Genomic DNA, 23,639 nt, shown 5'->3' with positions numbered 1-23,639 from the left:
GGATTAGGCCATGTATTTTCCGTTTCCCAACAAGCATAACAACAAAGGACAATTACCTGCACAGCAAATGATTTTTCTGTTTAAAGCCTTGTTCTGGAGTAATGTGACTGAAAGAATTTTTGCAGGAGTCATGAGATCTCAAGTAGTCTCGAAGGTTGGCAGCACTGCAAGTGTTCTTCAGTGTGATTGTCAGTGAAATTTTAGTAGAAGCCTATCAAATATCGGCTGCTATTGCTTTGATCCTGCACTGTGGCATGCAAACACTAGCAGGTCCTGTTCTTTTTTGGATTCAAGTGATTCTGGAGCTTAAAATCATTCTAAATTGCTCCTTAAATGGCCTGGAGCACAGCTGACCAGCAGATTGTCCTTCAGTATTTTTGTTATTAGATATTCCAAGTTTGAGAGAAGCTCTCTTCAAAACTGTTGTTTGGAACATTTACATCTTGACTGATGTGGCTAAATCATCTTCTTCCTGTTACTTTACCAGCAGTCAGGGTGGTTGGAAACTTGGAATTTGAATACATGAGCCACAGGGTTAAGAGTTCTGGCAGTGTCTTCTACAGCCAAGTCTGCTGGCTTTTCGAGTGCCAGAGGGATTTCATTTGCCTTATACTGTCTCAGACCATTTTTCCCAAACCACTTTTAGGGTTTAGGTTGGAAATGAAATCATGACTGAAATTTTGTGGTCAGATGTCAGACCTTTTGGCCAGCTCCTCTGAGAGAAAGCTCAAGTTTGTGGATATTGAAGAGTTTAATCCTCCTCTTGGGAAGAAGAATTAGTTCCTTGTGACTCTATCCAAACTGTACAGATGTGCCATGGAAAATAATATATAACTTACTGAAAAATAAAAGCATATTTTATTAGGTAGAGACAAATTAAAAACTGTTGTAGTTCTGACATTTCTGTCTGTGTGGACTCTTGATTTAAAAGCAAATTTAGAGTAAGACAAGCTCAGCAAACTTTGTGCAGACATTGGCGTTAAATTGTATTAGAGGCACTTGAGCCTTTTTTTCCAGCTACATTTGTATTGTTCAAAATGCTTGCTGATGCCATAATATGTAGCCATAATGAAATGGTATAGTCTTAAAAATTGTGTATTGTGGTTTACTTCAAATGCCATTTTAATGTCTATTAACTGAATGCTGATTAAAGGTGAAGTAGTGCTGCCTTCTGGAATGGAAATTCTCTCCTGCTTCACTGAGTTGCTCTCTTGTCCTTTTGTAAGATTCTCTGTCTCAGCTAGGGTACAGACCTACCCAGACCTGCTTATGGCACCTCTGCTAAAATAACTTGCGTATTAATTAATTAACCACTGAAATGTTTTGGATTTCAGTGCACCTCCCAGGCAGGGCTCAATTTTCAAAGGTTTTTATGAAGCCTCCTCGCAGTTGTCCAAACACTTCAGTTTAAGAACTGGATTGATGACCTCCCCTCATGCATTTCAAGTTGACTTGTTAAACAGAAACAGCTGCTAGGATTCTTTGGCTCTCACTGTCTGAAAAATATGTATTGTCTCTGCAATTTTAATATATGCTTTGGGTTCCCATTAAAGTGTGGCAGCTGTTGTTGATGCAGTATTTTATAAACTAGATATGATGGATGGGGTACTGCTACTTGCATAAATATGGCTAGTGCCTGATGGGTAGTTCACTAAATCCAGCATATGCTCCTAAAGAAAAAGCCATCATGTATGTTCCGTAAATGAAAGCTTGCAGTGAGTTGATGGATATGACTTGATTTTTGGTCCTTTTTTGAAGACAAAAGTGATGAGAGGGAATTTTTACTGGAGAGTGAAGCAGTAGGTAATGCTCCTGCTTAAAATGGCAGCATGCTAGAGCTGTAGTGCCTTGAGTTAAAGCAATGCTTGTACTTAACACCAAACTGTCATATGCTCTGGCTCTTTTTTTTTTTTTTTTTAAATTTCAATATATTTATCTCTGAATCTAATTCTCTCTTTTGGCAATACTTGATATTTTGAGGGGCTGTTTTATTTTGTAGAGTAGCTTTCCTGGGCACGCTTTCATTTCTCCTGCATTGTTATTTAGTCCTGGTTACTATCAGAATGGACCTATGGCTCTCACTGTTAGTGTGTTAGGTCATTTCTGCTTCATATTTACTCTGTTTTTCAGTCCCCTTAGAATTAATTGCATGTCCTCATCTCCCTTCCCAGAAGCAGCAACAGTATGATATTGCATTAGAAAAAAATATAGTACCAATGGACGTGCAGTTATTTGAACAGAGTCCAGCATTTGCAGGCTCTGCAAAGTCGTGCGTAGATAAAGAATGACTTCCTGCCGTCCCTCATAGACAGCTCATGTGCTCAGGGGCTGGGGATCCCCTCAAACAATGTCGTTGTCTGATCGCTGAGGTTTTGCTCTTGAATCAAAGTCATTCTGGAACCATTTCACACAAGCTGAATGCGTTCTGTTTGAATAATGCCCAACCGCAGGAGGCTTTGAGTAAGTGCAGGTGCAAGCTGAAAATTGGCATGCTTACCTGCCTGGTTAGATGCTCTGTGTGTGTTGAAATATGGTGATAGGGAGGTAACACCAAGGGCAAAATGCATGCTGAATAGATAATAATTTCAGTGAAGTATGATAAGCTAATATCTCGCATCTCCTGTTACTTTATACCAGGAATATTAAAGATGTCTTCTCTGGGAGAGATAAAATCTGCTTATGCATGTATGTGGTTCATATTACAGATGCAGACTTCACAGGATATATGCAGTTATACTTGTGGTTTCCAAGTGGGACCTGATTGTAACCAAGGCAATAATGATACCTCATCAGTGATTTAGCCCTGTGAATCTGCTAGCTTTTGACTTGCTTTCAAGCAGATATGGGCTCTAATGGCCACAGACATAATGTAATGTGAATACCGCCTGTGAATCTTTCACCTTGCTGTATTTTAGAAGGTAGCACAAAGCAGATGAATAGTCTGGCCGTGGCTTTAGGGAAGAGCCTATTTGTGAATCGGGAAGGGAACAGAGCATCTCAAAGATGAGATGTAAGAAAGCAGAGAAAGAGGGATGGTGAAGAAAGAAAAATGAAGCCAAGAGTAGAGTTGCTTCTGAAGGGGAATTATTTATTTTTCAGTAGTGATGAATTTTACTGCAAGAGTGAAATGAATGTGACATCTCTTGCTTCTGCTGTTACCTTTTCCTTCTAGCTAACAAGCCCGCCAGGTTGTGGCAAAACTCAATTTTGTATTATGATGAGTGTTCTGGCTACGCTACCTGTGAGCATGGGAGGACTGGATGGGGCTGTTATATACATTGACACCGAGTCTGCGTTCAGTGCTGAAAGGTAAGAACATAATTCCATAACACATGCTTTCAGTTTCTTTAGCGCTCTGTCTTGTAGGCATCAAATACATTTTGAGCAATAATTAAGCTTTTCCAAAATAGTTGCCTATGGTAGTTATTAAGCATTCAGCTGCTATAATTCACTTAGAAGTATTTGCCTACCTTAATTTTTATTATACTTAGGATTCCAGTTGTGATATGGTTGGATCACACTCTTTTGAATTTATAAATGATCTTAGCAATCCCATACATAAAATATTTATTCATACTATAGTTTGTGAAGTTAGCAAGGATCTTTCTGAGGATGTGAAAGCTCAACATTTTAAGTACAAGAGAAATACAAGTTGTTGTCTAATCAGGACTAACGTTTTTCTTCAGATTGCTGAGCTGCTGCTGGCCCTCCCTTTCTTCTGATTTCCTTCTGCAGTAACCTCATTCCCCTCCTCTGTTATTGGCCCTGCAGTACACAATATTCCATTCCCTGTGTAGTATTTCTGCTTCATCCTGCTTTGCCCCCACAATAAGAACTACTCATCTGTGCACTTACTGTCTTTCCTAACAATTGAATGGACAGGAGACAGTATGTGCTCTGCCTGGTTGAGAGCACAGATGTATGCATGTTGTTAGCAGTGAGTGTGGCAAGAGGGACTCCATGGCTCTGAGGATAAGTCAGACCCAGTGGCCCCGGTGGTGTTCTCCTAGATTCTGTTGGGAAAGGCTTGGGAAAAGCAGACAAATCCTGTGGATTGATCCCCGGTTGTGCAGCTGGTGAGACTCACTTTGAGGATGGAGGACTATTACAGAGAAGTGGGGCCCCCTTGACAAGGGGCAAGAACATCTTTGCCACCAGATTGGTCAGTCTGGTGAGAGTTTTAAATTAGGAATTGCAGAGGAGGTAGCAGTGGACAGGATTTGGAAGCAAAGCTTATCGGGTAACAGGAACAAGAAACGTTAGAAGTGATAACAGTGTGAAAATGCTCCCATGTGTGAAGAAGGTGGTGATTTGGAAGAACTAGAGTGGATGTACTAAGGGTAAATCATACCTAACGGGTCTCCTTGCAAAAAAGACAAAGTTTGTCAATGCCTTGACTTTAGAAAGGCTTTCAACACAATCCCCCACAGTATCCAGGTTAGGATGGTGCGATCTGAATGGGGGGAGAGCTGCATAGGTGAGGCCTTGGTTGGGCTCAGAGTAGTGGTTAGTGAGTCATACTCTGGAGTTACCAGTGGGGTCCTGGGTTAGGAGGGTTTGTTCTGGGATGTGTCCTGTTCTACAGCTTGGCCAGTGGCCTGGAAGGAGGTCAAGTGCACTGTGCTAAGTCTTCAGTTGATGCTAGATTGTGGGGGGACCTGTCTAGAAGCCTGAGGGTGACACTACCATTTGGAGGGGTTTAGACAGACTGGTGGAACTGGCCAACAGGAACTTGATAACATTCGGCCAGGATAGAGGCAGGTTCCTGCACCTAGAAAGGAGGAATCTCTTGCAACAACACATGCTGGGACGACTGGCTGGGGAGCAGCTCTGCTGGGAGGGGTTTATGGGTCTTGACAGGCATCAGGCTTCGGTGGGGCAGCAGCATGCCCTGGCAGTAAAGATCCTCACCCTCCTGGGCTCAGTTCACAGAGCCAGCGCTGAGGGGTTTACCCCCCTCTACCTGCTACTCATTAGACCACATCTAGATACTGTGTCCAGTTTTGGGCCCCCAGTAAAACAAAGACTTGGCAAACTGGAGTGAGGTAAGTGAAGGGCCACCAAGATGGTTGGAAGTTACAGTACTTGTCTGTGAACACAGGCTGAGGAAGACACAATGTTGAGGGGATCATAGTGGCCTTTCCCCTATCTAGGAAGAGGTTATCAAAAAAAAAAAAAAAAAAAAAAAAGCCAGCACAGTGCTACAGTAGCAGGGAGACAACAAGCATAAATTGAAACGACCAGTTTCAAATGGATATAAGGAGAAGATGCTCATGTGAAGTTAGTGAGGCACAGGAATTGGTTCCTCAGAAAGGCTGTGCTACCTTGGAGGATTTTGAAACCTGACTAGCCAGCCTTGAAAAATCTGGTCTCACCTCATAGCTGACCCTACTTTAAGCAGGATGTAACCACATCAACATGTGGACACCAAAGCAGGTAGACGGAATTCTGGAAATTAAAATTATCGTAATGGGTTTTGTAGCTTTTCAAATATAGCCAACTATTAACTGAACATGTACCAAACCTGTTCAGAAATTCTGAAAGTAACTTTGTCTGCTTACTCTTTAGCTGTATTTGTTGATTCTGAAAAGCAGTGGATACAATTTTTCATAAGCCAGTGCTGAGACTATTGAGGGATTTTCTACCTCATGATCTGCCTGATTACAGAGAAGGTCACTTATGTTCTGTGCAGTGCTTGGGTTCCCCACAACAAACAGGATTTAGATCTTAAAGAACTCTGAACCTACATGGTGCTGTGCAAATAGTACTGCGAACTTAACAAGACTTCAGTAAGTAGGTAATTTAAAGTCAGTTTGTGTAATGGTGATGTTCTCTGTGATATGCTTATTGGAAGTATCCCATCTGGAAGTATCCCATCCTTTCATATTGACAATTGAATAACTCGCAGGTTATTTACCCCTTGCAGAATCCAAAATGAGGTGCATGGTTTCCTATGCAAATGCAGAGCCAAGAGTCTGACCCTCCAAGCACTTCAGGGACAGTTTGGATGTAATGAGCAGTATATATAAAGGAATGAGATAGTCTGTTATAATGATATTTCTTCCCTGGGACAGGTGTATTAATATTCAAGCTTGTTGTTGCTATTTTTAAAAATAGCTTTAACATTTCTGGCTTTAATAAAAGGGACTTAAATTAAAAGGATTAATAGCACTAGTAAGTTGTATCTATGGATATCATCCACTAGAAGTCACCCTTTCCAAGCTCATAGGGTGTAGGACATGTATGCTTAAATGATAAGTATTTTTTATTTTTGTTCCCCCAAATATCTTCATTGTGAAAAATATTTACTCTGCTCAGATTTGTGCTCAGATTTCTAAAGTTAAAATTCTTGGATCTATATTTACTGACCTAGAAGAAATTGCCCTGTGTCCAGAGGTGTGAAACTTCTTTCCACTGACTTCAGGAGAATTTGCAGTCAGTCAGTAAAACGTGTGGCATTTAGTATTCTCAGTAATTTTATATATGCAAGTTAATTGAAAATATTGGCCTTTCATCACTAAATTGTTAAGCTTTACATTGGAATATGAGTACTTGACCATAAAGGACAAATACCCAACTATCAAATCTCCTTTGACTCTTTTTAGAGTTAATCACCAGTTGTCTGATAAAATTACTCTACAATGGTAATAAACAGTGCTATGTTTAACAGTTGTAATTCAGGGTTTTGAATTTGCTAATGAGGTAATACAAAATAATCAGGCAGGAAATCACTTACTCAAATCCTTCACTGGAGCTACCACTTAAGCTGTCTAGTTGTATCATTGTATCATGTCAGTTATACCTGTCCTGTATGATGGAATAGATGTTCTGTCATAGCCACCTGGCAACTTGCCTAGGTACCTTGGATACTTTTTGAGACAATGTTGAATTTTTTTTTCCTAATGTTCTAAAAACCACATTTTCTTAAGATTTCTCTAAGCTTATTTTGCCAAGAGGTACTGTCACAATGAAAATAGTGCGCACATCTCCTATCTTAATGAAATTGCTCTGATTTTTGAGGATACACTATATAGGAACAGATTTTCACCTGACAAATGGTTTTTAATACTTACAAGTATTCACAATTGACTTCAAATACTTTGAAGTCTTAATTCCATATTGTCTGGTTCTTATCGCAGAGGTCCTAAATCTGTTTGTTAGCAGCTTATTGCCAAACATCTATGGTGACAGGAAGCCTGCTTTATGACAGACTTTATTATATCTCAATGAAAGATAAAGGTAGAAAGTTGGAGAAATTAGTTAAATATTATAATTAAAATAGGAGAATACGTGGCGATTGTGCACAGCCTCTTGAGTGCAATACTCAGAACTTTGCATTCAGTGACTGTGAACTTTGCTGCTTTCTTCTGCTAGAGAAGTGCTGCTTCTTTGTACAGGCATATTATGTCTTGACCAAGTTTACCACTGGCTCTAGCATCACTGTGAAGAGAACCTAGATGTTCTGACTTCCAGGATTTTAGCCTGACCACTGAAGTATGCTTTACCTTTGGAAAAGATTTGGTGCGTACCTATCTTTCTGAGCATTGCTTTGCTTTGTATGGTGAATCCTTGATGCTTTATTATTACCCAGTAGGTCTATTGCTTTTTCAGTGCTTTGTCTTTTGTTTTTTTTGTAGGTTGCTCGAGATAGCAGAAAGCAGATTCCCTGCTTATTTTGACTCAGAGGAAAAGCTGTTTTCCATGACGCGCAGCATTCACCTGTATCGGGAGCTGACCTGTGGCAGTGTGCTGAAAAGGTATTTTTCTTGAGGTGAAAAAGAGTGCAGTCAAAATGGCCTATCTACAACAGTATTTGCTGGATTGAAAAGTTCTATGAAGAGCAATTAATTTCTTTGAGGCCTTTCTATGTTGATACCAGAACAGGTCCTACAAAGTAAATTGTCACAAAAAGACATTACTCACTATTTGTAAAGTTTATGAACAGTTTTTGATAGATAACTTCCGTATGATCTGAGCTTTGTAAGCATTTGAAAGAAGAGTGTTGACAGGTGTTTGACTTGACCTGTTGATTTCTGTGGAGAGACTAGTTAAATTTGCCAAGAGGATGGTGCTGGCCTCTTTTCAGTGGTGGCCACTGACAGAACTAGAGGAAACGGCCAGAAACTGAAGCATCAAAAGTTCCATAGGAACTTAAGGAAAAATTTCTTAACAGTGAGGGTGACAGAGCACTGGAACAGGCTGCCCAGAGAGGTTGTGGAATCTCCTTCTCTGGAGATCTTCAAAACCCGCTTGGACGCAGTCCTGTGCCACGTGCTCTAGGTGTCCCTGCGTGTGCAGGGGGGTTGGACTAGAGGATCTCTAGAGATCCCTTCCAACCTTAACGATTCTATGATTAGGAAGACAGAGACCCCTCTAGCAGTGGGAGAGGGGGCTTGTTTTGCAGTCACAAATCCCAAGACTGATGCTGACAGCTTTGTATTGTTGCGTTGCTACTTTAATTTGTCAATACATATTGGGATGAAAATGATTTAATAGATTAATATTTAAGCATCTTTGTAAGCGTTCTGCACTAGTGACAGGATACCTGTTCCTTCAAGTATAGTTTTAATCAGAGAAGTGTAGGTATTATTGTGTTATAGATGGATTAGGTTTAGCATGCTGTGTCTGAAGTACAGAGAAAGGTTATTTTGGCTTTCTGTATGCATAGATGCTGAGGATTCTGGTCTTCGCAGTGGGATGCTACTATGAGCAAAAAGGCACAGTTTCAGTGTCTGCTTAACTTTCTGCACCATTCAAGGGCTGTACAGGATAGTGTTGCTCACTACAGATTCTTCCAGACCCCTCTTTGGAAGGATTCCTGCCCTGGCTTATGTGTCCCTTTGCATCCTGAGATTCCTTTTCAGATAGATCTCTTTAAAGCATTCAGATGTTGTAGGAGTGGTATGAGAGAGAAAGAGGAGCTGACCCTAAAATGTACCTTTATTTGAACAATTTCAGGATTATAAAACACAATGTTTGGCTAACTTTAAGTTACTGTTTTATAGGATTAAATCTTTGGAAGAAGAAATTATTTCAAAGAAGGTTAAGCTCATAATAATCGATTCTGTTGCGTCAGTTGTCAGAAAGGAGTTTGATCCAAAGCTCCAAGGCAACCTGACAGAAAGAAGTAACTTCTTGGCTAAAGAAGCATCACTGTTGAAGTATTTGGCAGAGGAGTTCTCAATACCAGTAAGTTCTTCCTCCTTTTTTAACTTTATGACTTACAATACTGAGTAATAAAATTAAAGAAAATTAAAATGTTAGGAAGATTTAAAAAAAAAAAAAAAGATGAAGCTCCTAGCAGGGCTTTACAAGGAGGTATCAGGTCATTTTTTTTCCTTAATACATATTTGTGAGTTCAAAGAAGTCCTTTACAAGATTTTTTTTCTGTGTTTTTCAGTGTTTTGTTATTTTTTATCTCTGTGTTGCTACAGCTTAATGTAGTTTGCACTGATGGTACCTTTCTAATGCAATGCTTCCTTACTCTGCTTCAGTGAAGATCTCTTTTGACCTCTGTCACTTCCGTTTAAATTTGTAGAATCCGAAGAGGCCTTATGTTCTATAGCAGTGTACATTGTTTTGTGAATGATGATGTACATTAACTAACATGGAAAGGATGTTACCTCACCAAATCCTTGTCTGTGGATTTGCCCATAGAATATGAAGGAAGAATTCACTGTATCAGAGACGCCCTTAGTCCAGGGATTAACTGTAAATGCTGAAAAGGTTGTTATAACTTGTAAGTCTCAAGAAAGTAGATTGGGGAAAAATAGCGTCTTTTATGATATGGTCATGAAATGGGTCAGAAACAGAATTCAAAAGATGTCATTGAGACTCAAGTGTCAGAAATATTTCATAGTGCAGGTAAGATACTCTGCACTGCTAAGAGGAAAAACTGTCAAGAACTTGAGTTAGACTGATGAGGTCCCAGGCTCTGTCTCTGCAGAGGTAACTATGCAGTAACTGTGATGTCAAAAATGCGTGTCAGAGGTGTAGGAGTGAATTTAAGGGGGGTGGATTTCTTTCTGCCATATGTTCTGCCAGATGTTAGGACCTTTGGGGGAAAACCAAGCCTGCAGAAGTGCCTTTAAAGTTCAGGTACAAAAGATGATGTCCTAAATCAGTGTACCTATTAGTATGTATAGTGTTAAAAACAAGCTAGGAAAACAGATACACTGATGGCACTGATATTTTGGGAAAATCTGATGCCATTCTTTGAAAACAGGCAACTTATGATTGGAAGATATTATTTCTTTATTTTCTTTTCCCTTTCTTCCACCTCCTTTTTCTCCTCCCATCATTTAAAGTGGTGAAATGGAGCCGGGCCGGAGGCTCTGGCAGTCGGGGCTGCTGCTCTGCCTGCAGTCACTGAGACGGTGTTGATATTTGCAAAGCTCTTCAAGTTGTTCAAAGGCAAGCAGCATAAGCTTACAGTCCTAACTCAGCTATATAAGCGCAAAAACAACCCTAGGGCATTTAAGGGTTTCCATTATGTTAAATCTAATGTGTTTACTCTGAAGCATTCATGGTACCCGATGGACTATTTCTGTCTGTGCTTCTTATTGTAAACGCTTAGCTAAGGAGTTTGGGAATTTTGGCCAAGAATTTGTGGCTGCAACTCTGCCTGTTTGATTTGATCTAAGAAGCACTTCAGCTTTTAAATAAGGTCTTTAAAAAATGTGCAATTACCAGTAAATATACATATTGAATGTTTTTCTTATTTTTAAGATATAATTAACACATATTGATTGTGCATTGCTTTTTGAAGTATTTTAAGTATTTGTTGAATTTTATGAAATAAATGGTGGTAACTCTTGTTAACAGTGATTCTAAAAAAGCCTTGGTCAGACTTGTATACCTGCAAACACAGATCCTGCAACTGTGAGTATGTAACATGGGAAAACCCACAGCGCTGTCTTCCACATCTACAAGTGTTGATCCAACCACACTGATGCCTGAACAGTCACTGGAGCTTTCTCCAGAATGGGATGTTAGGTAGCAATGTCCCTCCCCTTCTCTGCTACCACCTAGACCAAGAGCTTCTTTTCCCTTGGATTTGGTTGAAATTGGTCAGTGTGCTCAAAGTGATTGCTAGGAGCTGAGACAGACAACAGTGAGAGTGCACATCAGAAAACCTACTTTACATTTATTTGTTTCAGAGCATGCTGTACTTGAGCACATTTGGATCTGAATTTGTTACATTGTGTGTTGATATGCTTCTTGTACATTTTTAAGGAGCAGTAATCAGTCCTTTATGTTTTCTGTCTAGTTTCCTAACATCATTAACATTCTCAAAATGAATAGAAAGCAAAATACCTTTTGAATGTTTATTCATATTTTTGATCAGTCAGTAATATTTTGTTAAAATAGACTAAAATAGTCTTTTATTCTAAAATAGTTTAGTGTTCAAATTAGTTGTAGGAAAAATAATTTTTCCTTTTCAGTGAAGAGCTAAAACTAAAATTGAATATAGAATAAAATCAGCATCAGTAGTAGTGTTCTTGATGCTTTTTAGCCCATAAAAATTTAACATTTATAGCTACTGGTAGCTATCAGTTCTAGCTACTAGCAACGGATGATATGATTGAAACTGGCTAGACATCCCCCTTGGAAAAGCACCTCAGAACTAACCTGCTCTTAAATGACAGGTTGGTACCGGAGATGAAACTTACTTTGTAAAGCACCAATATTAATCAAAGAATAGCACTAGCTGCCCATTAAACTGTTATCTGGGTTGTGTCCTCTAGATCTGTGTAAAGAACATTTGTTATTTATGATAAGCAACCTGGCTATCATTGCTACTGACAAATGAACAGTATATCTTTTTAAAATTTTCTATATTATTAAATACTTTAGGAGGAGAGAGACTTTCTTTCCCTCATAATGATTTCTTGTGCAAATTAAAGATAGACTTTTACTATTCTCTAATGCTTTTATTTGCTGTGGTATAAAAAGTTTATGGTAGTCAAGAAGACGATAGCATCTACAGATAGTTTTTTCATCCCAGATTTGGTATTTGAAAACTAAAAATTCACTTGGTCTGTTTGATTATGCAATTAAAGTAACTTGTCAGAGGCCTCTTTGCACTCTTGGCTCTCACGTTTCTCACCTCCGTGTGTTTCACGCCGCAGTGTACTGTTCTGTAACCCTTAAACCTAAATGCTGGATCTCATATTCTTTGGAAAACCAAGTGTTCAGCTTGATTCATGCTTTGAGGCTTTGTAGACTTCTCAAAATCAATTTACATTCAGAAACTGTTTGACATCCGCAGTGTCACTTCTGCTGTCTTTTGTGAAGTGTTTTTGGCTCTATTATCTTAGCTTTCTGTAGTGATGTGCCTCAGCAGAGGGAAGGACATCTTTTGGCAAAGAGCATCTTCAAACTGGACTCTAATAATTTGCTCTTTCATTATAATCAAGTATTTCCATTTGGTCTCATCCTTGGTTCCGTTTTAATGTGTTTCCATAGAGGTGGTTGTTTGTCAGCTCCTCCTCACCTTCATTTTCTTGGTTCTGATAAGTGAAAATATTAGTGTATGGAGATCTAAACAAACTCCAAAGCGGAATGTCTAAAAAGCTGTTTCTGTGCCATTTTCCTTAGACTTGTTAAAAATGTGTAGAAAGTTTGGGGAAATGAGCTGATTTATTGTTACAGTTGATGATTACTGTGTTAATTTTCCAAAATTATGGAGATGCATCAGATTTCCAGATTGATTTGGCCATCTGGCCTGTCATCTGCTGACATGCAAGCCTGTTTTTTATAGAAATAGTTGCTAGAATTCTTTTTTCACGATTTTAAAATCTAAAAATAAGACAAAGTTTTTTCTCCTGAAACTTGAAAAACTGAATTTATTTTGAAATTTTCTAAAGTGAGAAATGTCTTGTAGATTAAATCATGAAGAAACATGTGTTTGTTTAATGAGGCACTGACCTTTTCAGGATAAAACCCTTTTCTGGTACTGAGCTATCAGAATTTTACTAGCCATATTTAAGCCAGATGGGATTCAAAAAGTTTCCATGGGTAAGAATTTGGTGGTAAGTATGGGCTCTTTTCTGTTGGGCTGCTAAAATACACGGAAGGTGTTTTATCCATGAAAACAGTCTTTCATCTGCAAAATTACTTTCAAAAGTAATGGTTTTCAGTGAAGAATAATTCCTGTTGTTCTTTAAGATATTTTACTTCTGTTGCTCCAAAATTCAGCCTTACGCTTGCAGGAAACGTCGCAGTGTCCTCACTAAATAGCGAGCTGAGCAGAAAACGGGGTTCATACTTTTCGGTGTGTTCGGTCAGTGTGAGTAACAGATTATGAAACTAGTAAAATGTTTTTATTAATACTCTCTTCTTCGATGTTCTATTGCTTAGCAGTATTTTCACATATATAACAGCCTATAGCTTTCTTCATTTATCAAATTTTATCAATGTTGCTCTTTGTCCCAGTGCAAAAGCCTACTCTCTCTTTTTTAAAAAAAAAAAAAAAAAAGTGCCAGAATTTAAGTATATAAATGACCACTTCTCCTTGTAAAGGACATTTTGACATGATTAAAGTTTTGTTTAATTAGGAAAAACAATAGGAAAGCAAAGCAGCTGAAAGGAAATTATAGGCTGGAGCTCTTTGTTTTGCCAAGTTCAGACTTTAAAAAATGGTTTTGTTTTGTTGGCAGATTGTTTATATTTAAATTATCCCTTTACTCCATGGTATTGAGCAAAAAAAATTCAAGTAAAAGGGAATTAGCATATCTGCTAAGGTTGTTACAGTGGCAAAGTGAGGTGGTTTTGTCTTTTTTTGGTGGCTGTTAAAAATCATTCTCAGAAGCCAGAATTTTGTTTTAGTTGAAAAAGACTGTTTAAAATGTAGCTATAACTAGCTTCAGTACTGCTGCCATCTGTGTGTACTCCTGTTACATGTATCTGGAGGATATACATTTCTACAGTTTATGGCCTGCCACAGTGTTCCTTTTGGACTATCTGTGCTCATAAAATGTTTAATATTGCTGAGAAGAAGGAATAAAAAATCCTAAAGCAGTGTTTCCTGTTTTCATGTGGTGAAGAAGTATAGAAAAGAGGTAGTTTCAAGTTATATGAAACTGGGATTTCATTTTCTTTTCTTTTTAAAGTATCCCCTCTTTGGCTTTTTCCATTTTACTGTGCAAGTGACCTTGCCAAAAACTTCCATCCTGCCCAACTGCACATATGAAAACATGAAGAATAAAGGTGCCAGTAGCAAGGTATAGGAGAGTTGAGTTTTATTTCCTGATTTGTTTTGGACTGACTATATTAGCTTGGATAGTCCTTGTTATAATGGAGGTCAAATTATTTCCTTGATGTGTGTCTTAAACTGAATTTGTGAAAGGCTAGATCCAAAATGAAATTAGTGTTGTCTTATGTCTTTTAATCCTCATTTTTGTTCCACTTTGAGTTCCCTTCAGCTGGTTTACATCTTCTTGGAAGCGAAGTGCCCCAAACTGGACATAACAATTTCGATGCATCTCTAACAGTACTTGAGCATGAAGCAGGATTACTTCTCATGTCTTGTGGGGCATCCTCCTGTTTATTCCTCGTAATAATCATGTTGGCTTTCTTTAAAACAGCCTGCTGTTAACTTGCCAGTCACTAAAACCCCAGATCTGAGTGTGCTGAGTTGTTTCTGAGCTAGTTGCTCCTCCCTGGCAGCTTTTCTGATATGTCAAGATACCTTTGAATTCTATCCTTATGCTAGAGGGTGCTGGCTGTCTCCTTGCTATCTTGTTTTCACAAGGAAACATTCCCTCTATTCCAGCTTGTCTGTGTAGCTGGACAGAACCAAGCCTCAGGGAAACCCTTACTGAACGTTAACAGTGTGGACTGGTAGCTGCTATATATGGTTTTCCGTTCAACTTTGCATCTACACTAATAATTTCATCTAGGCTGTTTTTCTAATTTTCAAGTAAGGTACTTCACATGTGGTGGTATGTTACTGCAGTCAGAATGTAGTCGGTGCTATAGAAAACCTCAGAAATTGCATTTAGAGGGCTTTTTATTCATTGTTCAGGACTTGGTGAGCTGTGCTATTTTTGCCATCTGAAGGACTGCCAGAAGTTTTAAACCAATAATCTTTTTGTGGCTATACAGCAAAGTAAGTATGTTTTTTCTTCTTTTGCACTGCTCCTCAGTCTGGTGCATCCTTTGGTTTTATTTAAAATGTAGGTTCTCCAGGAGTGCTTCTGTACTTTAATAATGCACGAGAGAGATTTTAGTTTCTCCATGTGCTAACAACGCAAGTAGTACCTGACCAGGTTATAAGTCATTGGGAAAATCCTCTTGTATGAATTCAGTATAGATTAGTTAGTGCTCTGGCTTCCAGATTCTCCCAAGTCTGTTTCCTTTAAGGGTAATTAGCCCTAGGGCTTGCGGGGATAAAAAAGAACCTGCTCTGTGTGTGTGCCTGCCCATGGAGCTAAAAAAGGGGGATGGGGATGACGGAGGAGAGACAGATGAAGCAGTGCAACAAATGTGCCCAAACACCAAGAGTGAAATTTCTTAGCTTAGAGACTGATAGTGCAAGAAACTACTTCATCCTCTTGCTTTTTTGAGTGTGCAGGACAGTGTTGTGAGAGTACTGCATTTGGATGGGGTGCACTGTTGGGGCTGCTTTCGTGAAACGTGACCTGGAAGCTTCATGATAGAGGCTGCTTGGTGCACTTAGAGACTTGCCTTTTTCAGTAGTAGCAAACCCTACCCTACCTTCCACAGACTAAGGATTTGGAGTTAATGACAGATAACCACACCAAACTATTGCAGCTAGAGGACAGACAGTTCTGTGCTGTCTCAAAGATGGGTATATCTAAGTTAACAGGACAGCCCTATCTGTCGCAGTTTTTCTTTTGAGGGTTATGTGCATTAGAAGAGCTATGATTTTTGCTCTGGTTCCCATCCTCAGCCTCTTCTGATAGGTTTATGAATCGGAATCTGTGAGGAATAATTTAGAGTCTTCTGGGTTATTTCTAGTTGTCTACAGGAAAACTTTATCTTCTCTATTGAGAATGTGTATGTTTTGTATAATCACTTGCTGTTAAAATGATGGCATTCCATCTTTAAATAGAAAGGTGGGGTGAATAATCCACACACTCAGATAATTGCAACTTCAGTGAGCATTTTAATTTATTTGGCAGAAGTTTAGGGTAAGTAAACTGAGCGAGTTATCCCAACTGTACATATCCCAACAAGAATCCGCATGGTTTTGGTAACCCCATCAAAACTGTCATGTTGCCTTCCACTTCAGTGCATTGCTGGATCTCATTTAAGAATATAGAACTTCTATGGCAATATCTTAGGTAGACAAAAGTAGATTTAGAAGTTTTCAAATAATATTGAACAGTGATGTGTAATGTTTTAATTAGACTGGGAATAATAAATAAGATGAATGTCAATGGAATGGCATGACATTTCATTGGTGAGACTATCTGAATTTCAGTAAGACACTATCCTGCAAACCTCAAGTCTATATGGAGATGTTTTTGAATATCCAACAACTGTTACCTTGTGTCTTAGCAAAATTTCTCTCTCATTCTTTAAAGATTAAGTGGTATGTTCTTTTTCTTTTTCACTGATGCGGTCATGATTGGATTGAATTTTGACTGTAAGCAGCAATGAGTTTTGTTTGGAGTCAGGAATCAAATATTCTAGAAATACTCTTCTACATGCAGCTTGGTTAGAGAGATTTGTAAGGAAATACTGGTGATTTGGCTTAAATGAGATTTTTTCCTTGCTACCATATCTCTGCTTGAGAAAGATAAGAGAACAGGGTAAGTAGAGCAAAAGAGAACATTAAGTTGTTTTAAGTCAAGAAGCTTTGCAGAGAGTTGCCTTGATTTATTAAAAAATGAAACAGAATAAAAAGTTTCCCTCTTCCACAAACATCTTTCCTTGAGGAGAAGTTATTGCAGGGAAGAGGTCACAAAGATAAAAATGTGGTTTGGTCTGTGTGCAGTTCCAAAGTGGATTAAGAGTTATTCACCTTTTTAAAGATACTTTAGCCTCAAACTTGCTGGGATGAATTAGTCAAAGCAGAGCAAAGCTGCTGAATATTATTCTCAAAGATGATATCTTTGTAAGGCACAAATCCATCGTTTTAAGCCTAGATGATGAAGAACTTTAAAAGATGAGATTGGCTGATGTAGCATTCAAGGTTTGCTTGTGTCAACAACTGTTTGTTGGAAAATCCTTAACTCGGTTGTTTTTAATATGCATCATCGTAGAAATTACTGGGGTGAAAATATATATATATGTAGGCATGCGCACACACCCCTTATACGGATATATACACAACCTTCCTGGCACTATGATGGGAGCAGCTGCACCCGGGCAGCGAGTGCGGTGTTTTGTGGAAGGCTTCAGCGCAGATCTTAGGCCCCAGCCTAACACAGAGCGTTTGAGAACGCACTAGGTACGGGCTACCTGCTGCTGCAAAGCAGTTTGTGGGGCCTGCTCCTGGCGTCGTCGGCAATACAGGGTCTGGCCGCTGGCTCGAGAACACTTGGGTTTGTCCAAAATCAAGCAGTGGTCAAGCAGTGGCAGAGGGCAGCACAAGAAAATGATAGGTGTTTAGCCCTGCCTCATATCTGACTTGTGCGTCACTGCAGAATGTAGTTTGCAAATGATAGATACTTCTGGTGAGCCGTATCAAGGCCGTGATCCAGCTGAAAAGTAGTTCAGGGAATGAAACCTGTGGTAGCCAGCGGTTGTGCAGCTGAACAGGCCCTTGTGCGGGCAGAAAGCGGCGGCTGGATGGGTGGCTCTGGCAGCAGCACCATAGTCAGGGCAAAGCTGCACCCTCCATAAAGAGGAGAGGTGTGTATGTAAAATGCTAATAGGGATATTTTACTTGGAACAGGAAAAGAAACAGTATTAGGTGCTGGAGCATCCTTTTAAAAATTTTAATAGCTCTATGAAGGTTTTGTTATGTACCATTATGAAAATGCTTTTTACTATGACTAAAGATGGTCAAATCCCAGGCTACCACCCATCCTTGCATTGATGAGTTTTCTTTTTTTTGCACCCTTAGCTCAGTGTCCTGGTCTTAGTCTGCATGTTCTGTTTTTAAAATGTGTCAAAATATGCTGCGTTTGGAGTTGTAATATATCCATGCATAATGGATTATAGTTGAGGTCAGAAACTCTGCTGAATAGTAGATTTTTAAACCATGGAATTTCTTCCTATGCTAAAATTCAGAATGAAATGTATAACCATCCATAAAATAGGTGGTACAGTTCATAACATGCTTGCATTCCTTCATTATTAATAGTTTTATATCCCTCTGTCAGCATGCAATGGCTAAGCCATTAGCCGAGTTTTTGCAGCTGCTGCTATACAAGTCTGTAGAATGTGGTTATCTCCAGCTCCTGGTTTTTGTCTGCTACTAAGAGGAAATTTTGGAGAGAACTTACAAAATTGTCCAAGACTCTTAAGTTCAGTGCTAGGTGATTATTCTATAATCTTGATTTAAGATACTTGGCCTGTGGCATTCTCCCCTGTTTCTTTTGCTTGAACTGCGTTGATTGCAACAATCACTTTAAAATATCGGCAGTTTGTTTAATTGCATTAGAAATTCTGCACATATGTATAGTTTTTTTTATTCCTCTCTTTTTTAAGCAGTATTCACTACTGCTGCAACACCGTTGTGATTTTTATGGGAATTCTTTTTTTGCTCCTTAGTTCCATTACCTCCAAATACCAAATGCCACCATGACTGATACTTGCTTTTTTCCCAAATTGGCATCAGATAAAATCTGTTAATATTAATATGAAACTTCTAAATTGTAAATGTTTATGTATACTCATGCTATTTGTATGTAATGAAATCTTTGCCGTCTTACTACATGCAGAGCTGGTGAGTAAATTGCATTTTGTGTGCTGGCCTGTCGCACTGGGACCACCCGCATTCCCACAGCCTCCCAGCCTCTCCCTGTGCCTGCTGAGATTCCTGCCAACAGGCAGCCTTGCCATTGGCTCCCGGAGGCTGGAGCTTGTCATCCCGTGCCTAAAGGCCACTCTTGCCACATATTACCTTAGAGTGGTAGTAGACCAGGCTGTTATCAGACTTGTAGTTCAGTTGCCCTAAATCTCATTTGTTTTTCTAAGGCTGGAGTGTTCCTCAATGGGACTAGCTTGAAAGAATATCCATCCTCTACTCATTTTTGATATCCTTTTTTATTTAATGTGCTTTTTATAAACTGCCATTAAATGTTGCTAATTTTAATACTATTTGAAGCTGGCTTTGCATTTTTTTCTGAAGGAATAATTAACTAGCAATGATAGTGACGTCTCTTCTCTCTAGGGCAAATAATTTGTGCAGAAGCCTGTAAAGTTTCTTTTTGATCCCTGTAACTTGGTTCTTGCTGCTTCTGAAAGGCTTAATCATTGCCTTTTTTATAGGCCCTCTGAATGTAAGAAGACATTAGGCAGGGCAGGCTTGCGAATGACCAGAAAATGAGAGATTTGACAGCAATGTCATCTTGGTTTGCAGTTACTAGGATATGATGTCTGTAAATGTCACCAACTTGTCCAGAGTTGGCAATGCAGCTGCAAGGTAAGAGCTTCTTAAAAATGTGGACCTGGTGCTAGTAAAATTACAGAAGCTCCTGGAGTTTTGACCAGAAAGCTTGAGAACTTGTAATTAGATGTGAAGCATTGTGCATGTCATAGACACCCTCATGGCTTCTGTGGAATGTAACTCTAATTCATATTCATGTAAGTTTGGGGTTTTGTAGCTGCAGTGTTAGTCAGATATTGAGAATATCCAAAGAAATACTAGATAATTAATCAATTGTGGTACTCAGCTGCTCTGCGAAGGGTGGACAACTCTTAACTGCCTTTGTGACAACTCTTTTGGTAACAGAAGACCTGATTTTTAAGGTACTGTTAAGTAAGAAATCATACAAAAGTCATTAGAGTTTTTACGCAAAATACGATTCAGAATTGGTTTCAGTTCCTGTTTCTGTCCCATTGCTAGTGCTTTGTTGCTTTTTTGGCCCATTAGTTTGTAGATGAAGAGTAAGCCTCAAGCAAAATTAACGTTGTGTTACCAGGGAAAGATGTCTGATTAATGATGATGTGGTATGAATGATAAAAACCCTCATACAGGTTTTGTTCTCGAACTCTAAAAATATACATCAGCTCAACTCCTGTCATGTGCTTCTGCCAGCAGCTAGAGCTGGAGTTACAACATTTTATCAGTGACAAAGTTTTTCAATAACCCATTTCCTGACACATTCTAGGACTGCGAAGATTTTAATCAGCGTGTTGTAGTCAGCGGCAGGAAGTCGGCTTCCTACTTTGGAGCTGTAGCGGTGATGAGCTAAGGCTAACGTGAAGAAAGATGGGTAGGGAGGGGTGCTATTCTTTCATTACCTGAGTTGATCCAGTCATGAAGGAGGAGAGCCTATCACTGACGGCTTGAGGCCTTGGCAGAGCCTGCATGTCATTTGGTCCCATAAAAGATGTTAACTTCTCCTTGCAAACATTGCCTCATCTTGTTTCAAATCTGTAGAGTTATTAGTGGCTACTATAGAGACAGTAAGCTTCCCTAGTTTCTTTAAAGATCAGGATAGTCACCTACCTGCAAATTTCTTTTATGTCTAAATGATAATTGTGTTATATATTGCAGGACACTGAATGCTTGTGGTCATTTGCATCCCTTTGCACACATGAGGATACAGTAGCATGCACTGTCCCCATGGACTAATCATTTAGCATTAATACAGTTTTCTTTGGGATCTGCTGTCCCAGAGTAGGCTCGTACAAGTTCTAGCAGGATAATAAAGATGACAGATCTTTTGTTAAATGGAAGCATTTGTAAGACACTCTACACAGAGCAGGTCATGGCTTATCTTGCTGATACTAAAATGGACACAAAGCCGACACTCCTCCCCCTTCCTGAACCGAACTTGAAAGCAATAGGAAGTAAAACCTGGCGCTGTTGAAACCAATCTGATCTTTCGCACAGTCTTCACCGTGGCTGTAATCCATCCTTGGTTCATCTGTTGTAGGAAGCAATTGAGAAATCTGTCTTACTTTAAAGGTAAGACAGGTCTTCTTTTTCGTGGGCTTCAGTATGCCCCTCGAGAGCAGCTTCAGAGGGATTCTGAATCTTGCTATGGGGGTGGTTGTTCTTCTTTTGCCAGTTTCTTTCTCTCCTTTCCTCTAAGGAGGTGATAATTATTCAGTTTAAAGATGTATTCAGAGCACTATCATCTTATACCATTCCCAGTATTAAATCTACTACCAATATCCAGGGCAGAGTTGTTGAAAATGGTGAAGAAGGTGACATTATAAATTTATGTCTGTTGAAGACCAAAGAGATGTTACCTGTATTCTTTACAACTGCTGTCTGAATATTCAGTAATTTACAATGCCTGTGAATCACTGCTGAATTTCTTAGGTTTTGCTCATTTTCTGAAGTAAATGCAATCCATTATCTTGGTCAGCTGGCAGGGGAATGTGGGTGGCTGACAAGTTCAGCCTGGGCTTGACAAACTTGGACTCCTTGATGTTTTGTATTTGTGATTTGAAGGTAAAATTTCACTGGTGACTCTGACAGTGCTGTTTTCCTATTGCAACCTTTTGTTATTACAACGATACAGTTTTCTTGTGCAGCTATGTAGAAACATGCAGAACTGATCCGGCTAAAAAGTGATCTCTCCATTTATTTTCCTGAGTAATTTTTCACCTGAACACAATGTTCTAGCATATTGACTCATTCCCTTGTGTTCTGCCATAACTCTATCATCATTTTTTTGTGTGTAGAACTCCTGTGTTACTAATTGTTCTCTATTTATTGGAACAACTTGTGCTTGTCCTTTCTTAAATTTTGCATCCTCCTCCTCTCCCCCCCGCCTCCGATATTTCTCCAGTCTTTTGAGACCTTCTTGAAGGCCAATCCTATCCTGTCACATTCAGTTCCTTCATTTGATGCTGATGCAGAGGTATTTTGTTGGATTAGCGCAGAGGACTCTTCCGTAGTGGGAGCAAACAGTTGAGACTGCTAAGGCGGAGGAGGCAGTGATGCTTGAGCCCGTCTGAAGGGTCCTGCTGCTGCACATGTAGCTGTGCTTGATCTCTCCCTCTCCCTGCAGTGCAGTAATTGGGCTACAAGTGTATTTGTCAGCTGTTTGGGGAAAGACTCATCTAGAGGTTTTCAGATGTGTTCTCTGAATTAATGTTATGAAGTACATGGATAGCAGGTGATTTACCAGCTAATTGTTTCACCTGAGGTTTCTGTTTACATTGAAACTACAGAAATTAATTTTGAGTCATCAGAACCTGGAGACAGAATTAATTCCCTATGCTATACCTCATTATAACCCAGTTTTTCTCCATAATCTCAGTCATGGAAAAGTTAGCATTTGCACAAAAACGATGCTAACTATGGAAATGTTTTCAAGAACTGCAAATGAACTTTAAATTACGGGAGTTTTTTTTAGTTGCGTGCTCTATATAAATTGTGTAAATATTGACAATATTGGTGGAATATGGAGATAATGTATAAATGGATTGACTTAACTTTTAAAAAATCAATTGCAGATACCTTGTTTTTAGCACTTCCAGCAGTTTGAGTACTCAGGATTTAGATTTTCTGCAGTGTGTTCTGTTACCCATTTTCTATGCCATCAATAAATTCTTAAATGTATTTACAGGCTTCTGATAAGAAGACACATTTTCTGGTAGCTAGACACTAACCAGAGTCACTTGGATTATGCTCTTAGCTCTGTTGTCTAATATCTCCTGTGGCCCAAGTTTCAACTTGCCCAGGAAAAAGAAGTTTTCATGGAAAGGTCTGTGGATGAAGGATTCTAGCTATGATGAAACACTGTTTGCTCATTATCTGAAATTATGTACTGTAATTTTATTCTAATTGCCAACCTACTGTTCTACAGCAACTTCAGGTATTTTACTTCAGACGAAGGCAGTGGGCTGTATGTTTGCACTGTGCCTAATTAAATTGTGACTGTTTTTCTGTGGCTCCTTGGAGGAAGAAAAAATGGTACAAATTGAGTAGGTTATAATGTCTCCTCAATGCTTGCTGGGGAAATGCTGAGTACAGGTGGGTGAGTGGACAAGCCAGTTAGTGCATGTTGTGGGCTGAAATCCCTCTGTTGAGGTTTGGCATAGTTGGGTTAGCCTAGGACCAACTTCAGTATTCACTTTGAGCTTAAATACAATGAAGCTTTAAATATCCATGTTATTTGCAGAATGTGTCTTTAGCTGCAATATACTCCTGCATATACCTGTTAACAATATTTTCTTATTTATTATGCAAAGCTCTGTTCCCATGGTCAGCCTCAGCAGCTGGCTCTAGTGGAAGCCCTCCTGGTGGTCGCTTGAGCTTTTCCTTTAGCACGAGCAGCCACGAGGTGGTGCCTGTTCATCATCCAGAAGGGGAAGGCGTCTGGTTCAACAAAGCTCCTGTTGGCTCTTGGCCTGTTGCTTGATAGAAATGAGAAGCACAGATACCAAAGTGACTATTTTGATCCTTTTCTCCTTGAGTATATGTGAACACTTTCACTCTCTGTTGGGGCCAGCTTTGTGTGAGATTGTGGTGCTCAGAGGTTCGAGTCAAAAGGAATGGTGACTTGTAAATTAAAGCTGGCAGATTAATGACAAGA

At 39.3% G+C, this 23,639-nt stretch overlaps 1 protein-coding gene across 1 annotated transcript in view; it reads left to right on the top strand.

Annotated features, from left to right (window-relative positions):
- RAD51B (RAD51 paralog B) overlaps positions 1–23,639 on the top strand; it is a 347,210-nt gene that overhangs the window by 6,224 nt on the left and 317,347 nt on the right. The window contains exons 4-6 of the mRNA XM_088536559.1: positions 3,173–3,309; positions 7,638–7,757; positions 9,006–9,189. Of these exons, the coding sequence (XP_088392685.1) occupies positions 3,173–3,309; positions 7,638–7,757; positions 9,006–9,189 (441 nt within the window). The remainder of the gene's footprint in view (positions 1–3,172; positions 3,310–7,637; positions 7,758–9,005; positions 9,190–23,639) is intronic.

Source organism: Tinamus guttatus, unplaced genomic scaffold (genome assembly GCF_059628265.1).
Source record: "Tinamus guttatus ecotype Peru unplaced genomic scaffold, ASM5962826v1 Tinamus_guttatus_pri_ptg000676l, whole genome shotgun sequence".
Classification (NCBI taxonomy): domain Eukaryota; kingdom Metazoa; phylum Chordata; class Aves; order Tinamiformes; family Tinamidae; genus Tinamus; species Tinamus guttatus.
This window is presented reverse-complemented; position numbering and strand designations above follow the sequence as displayed.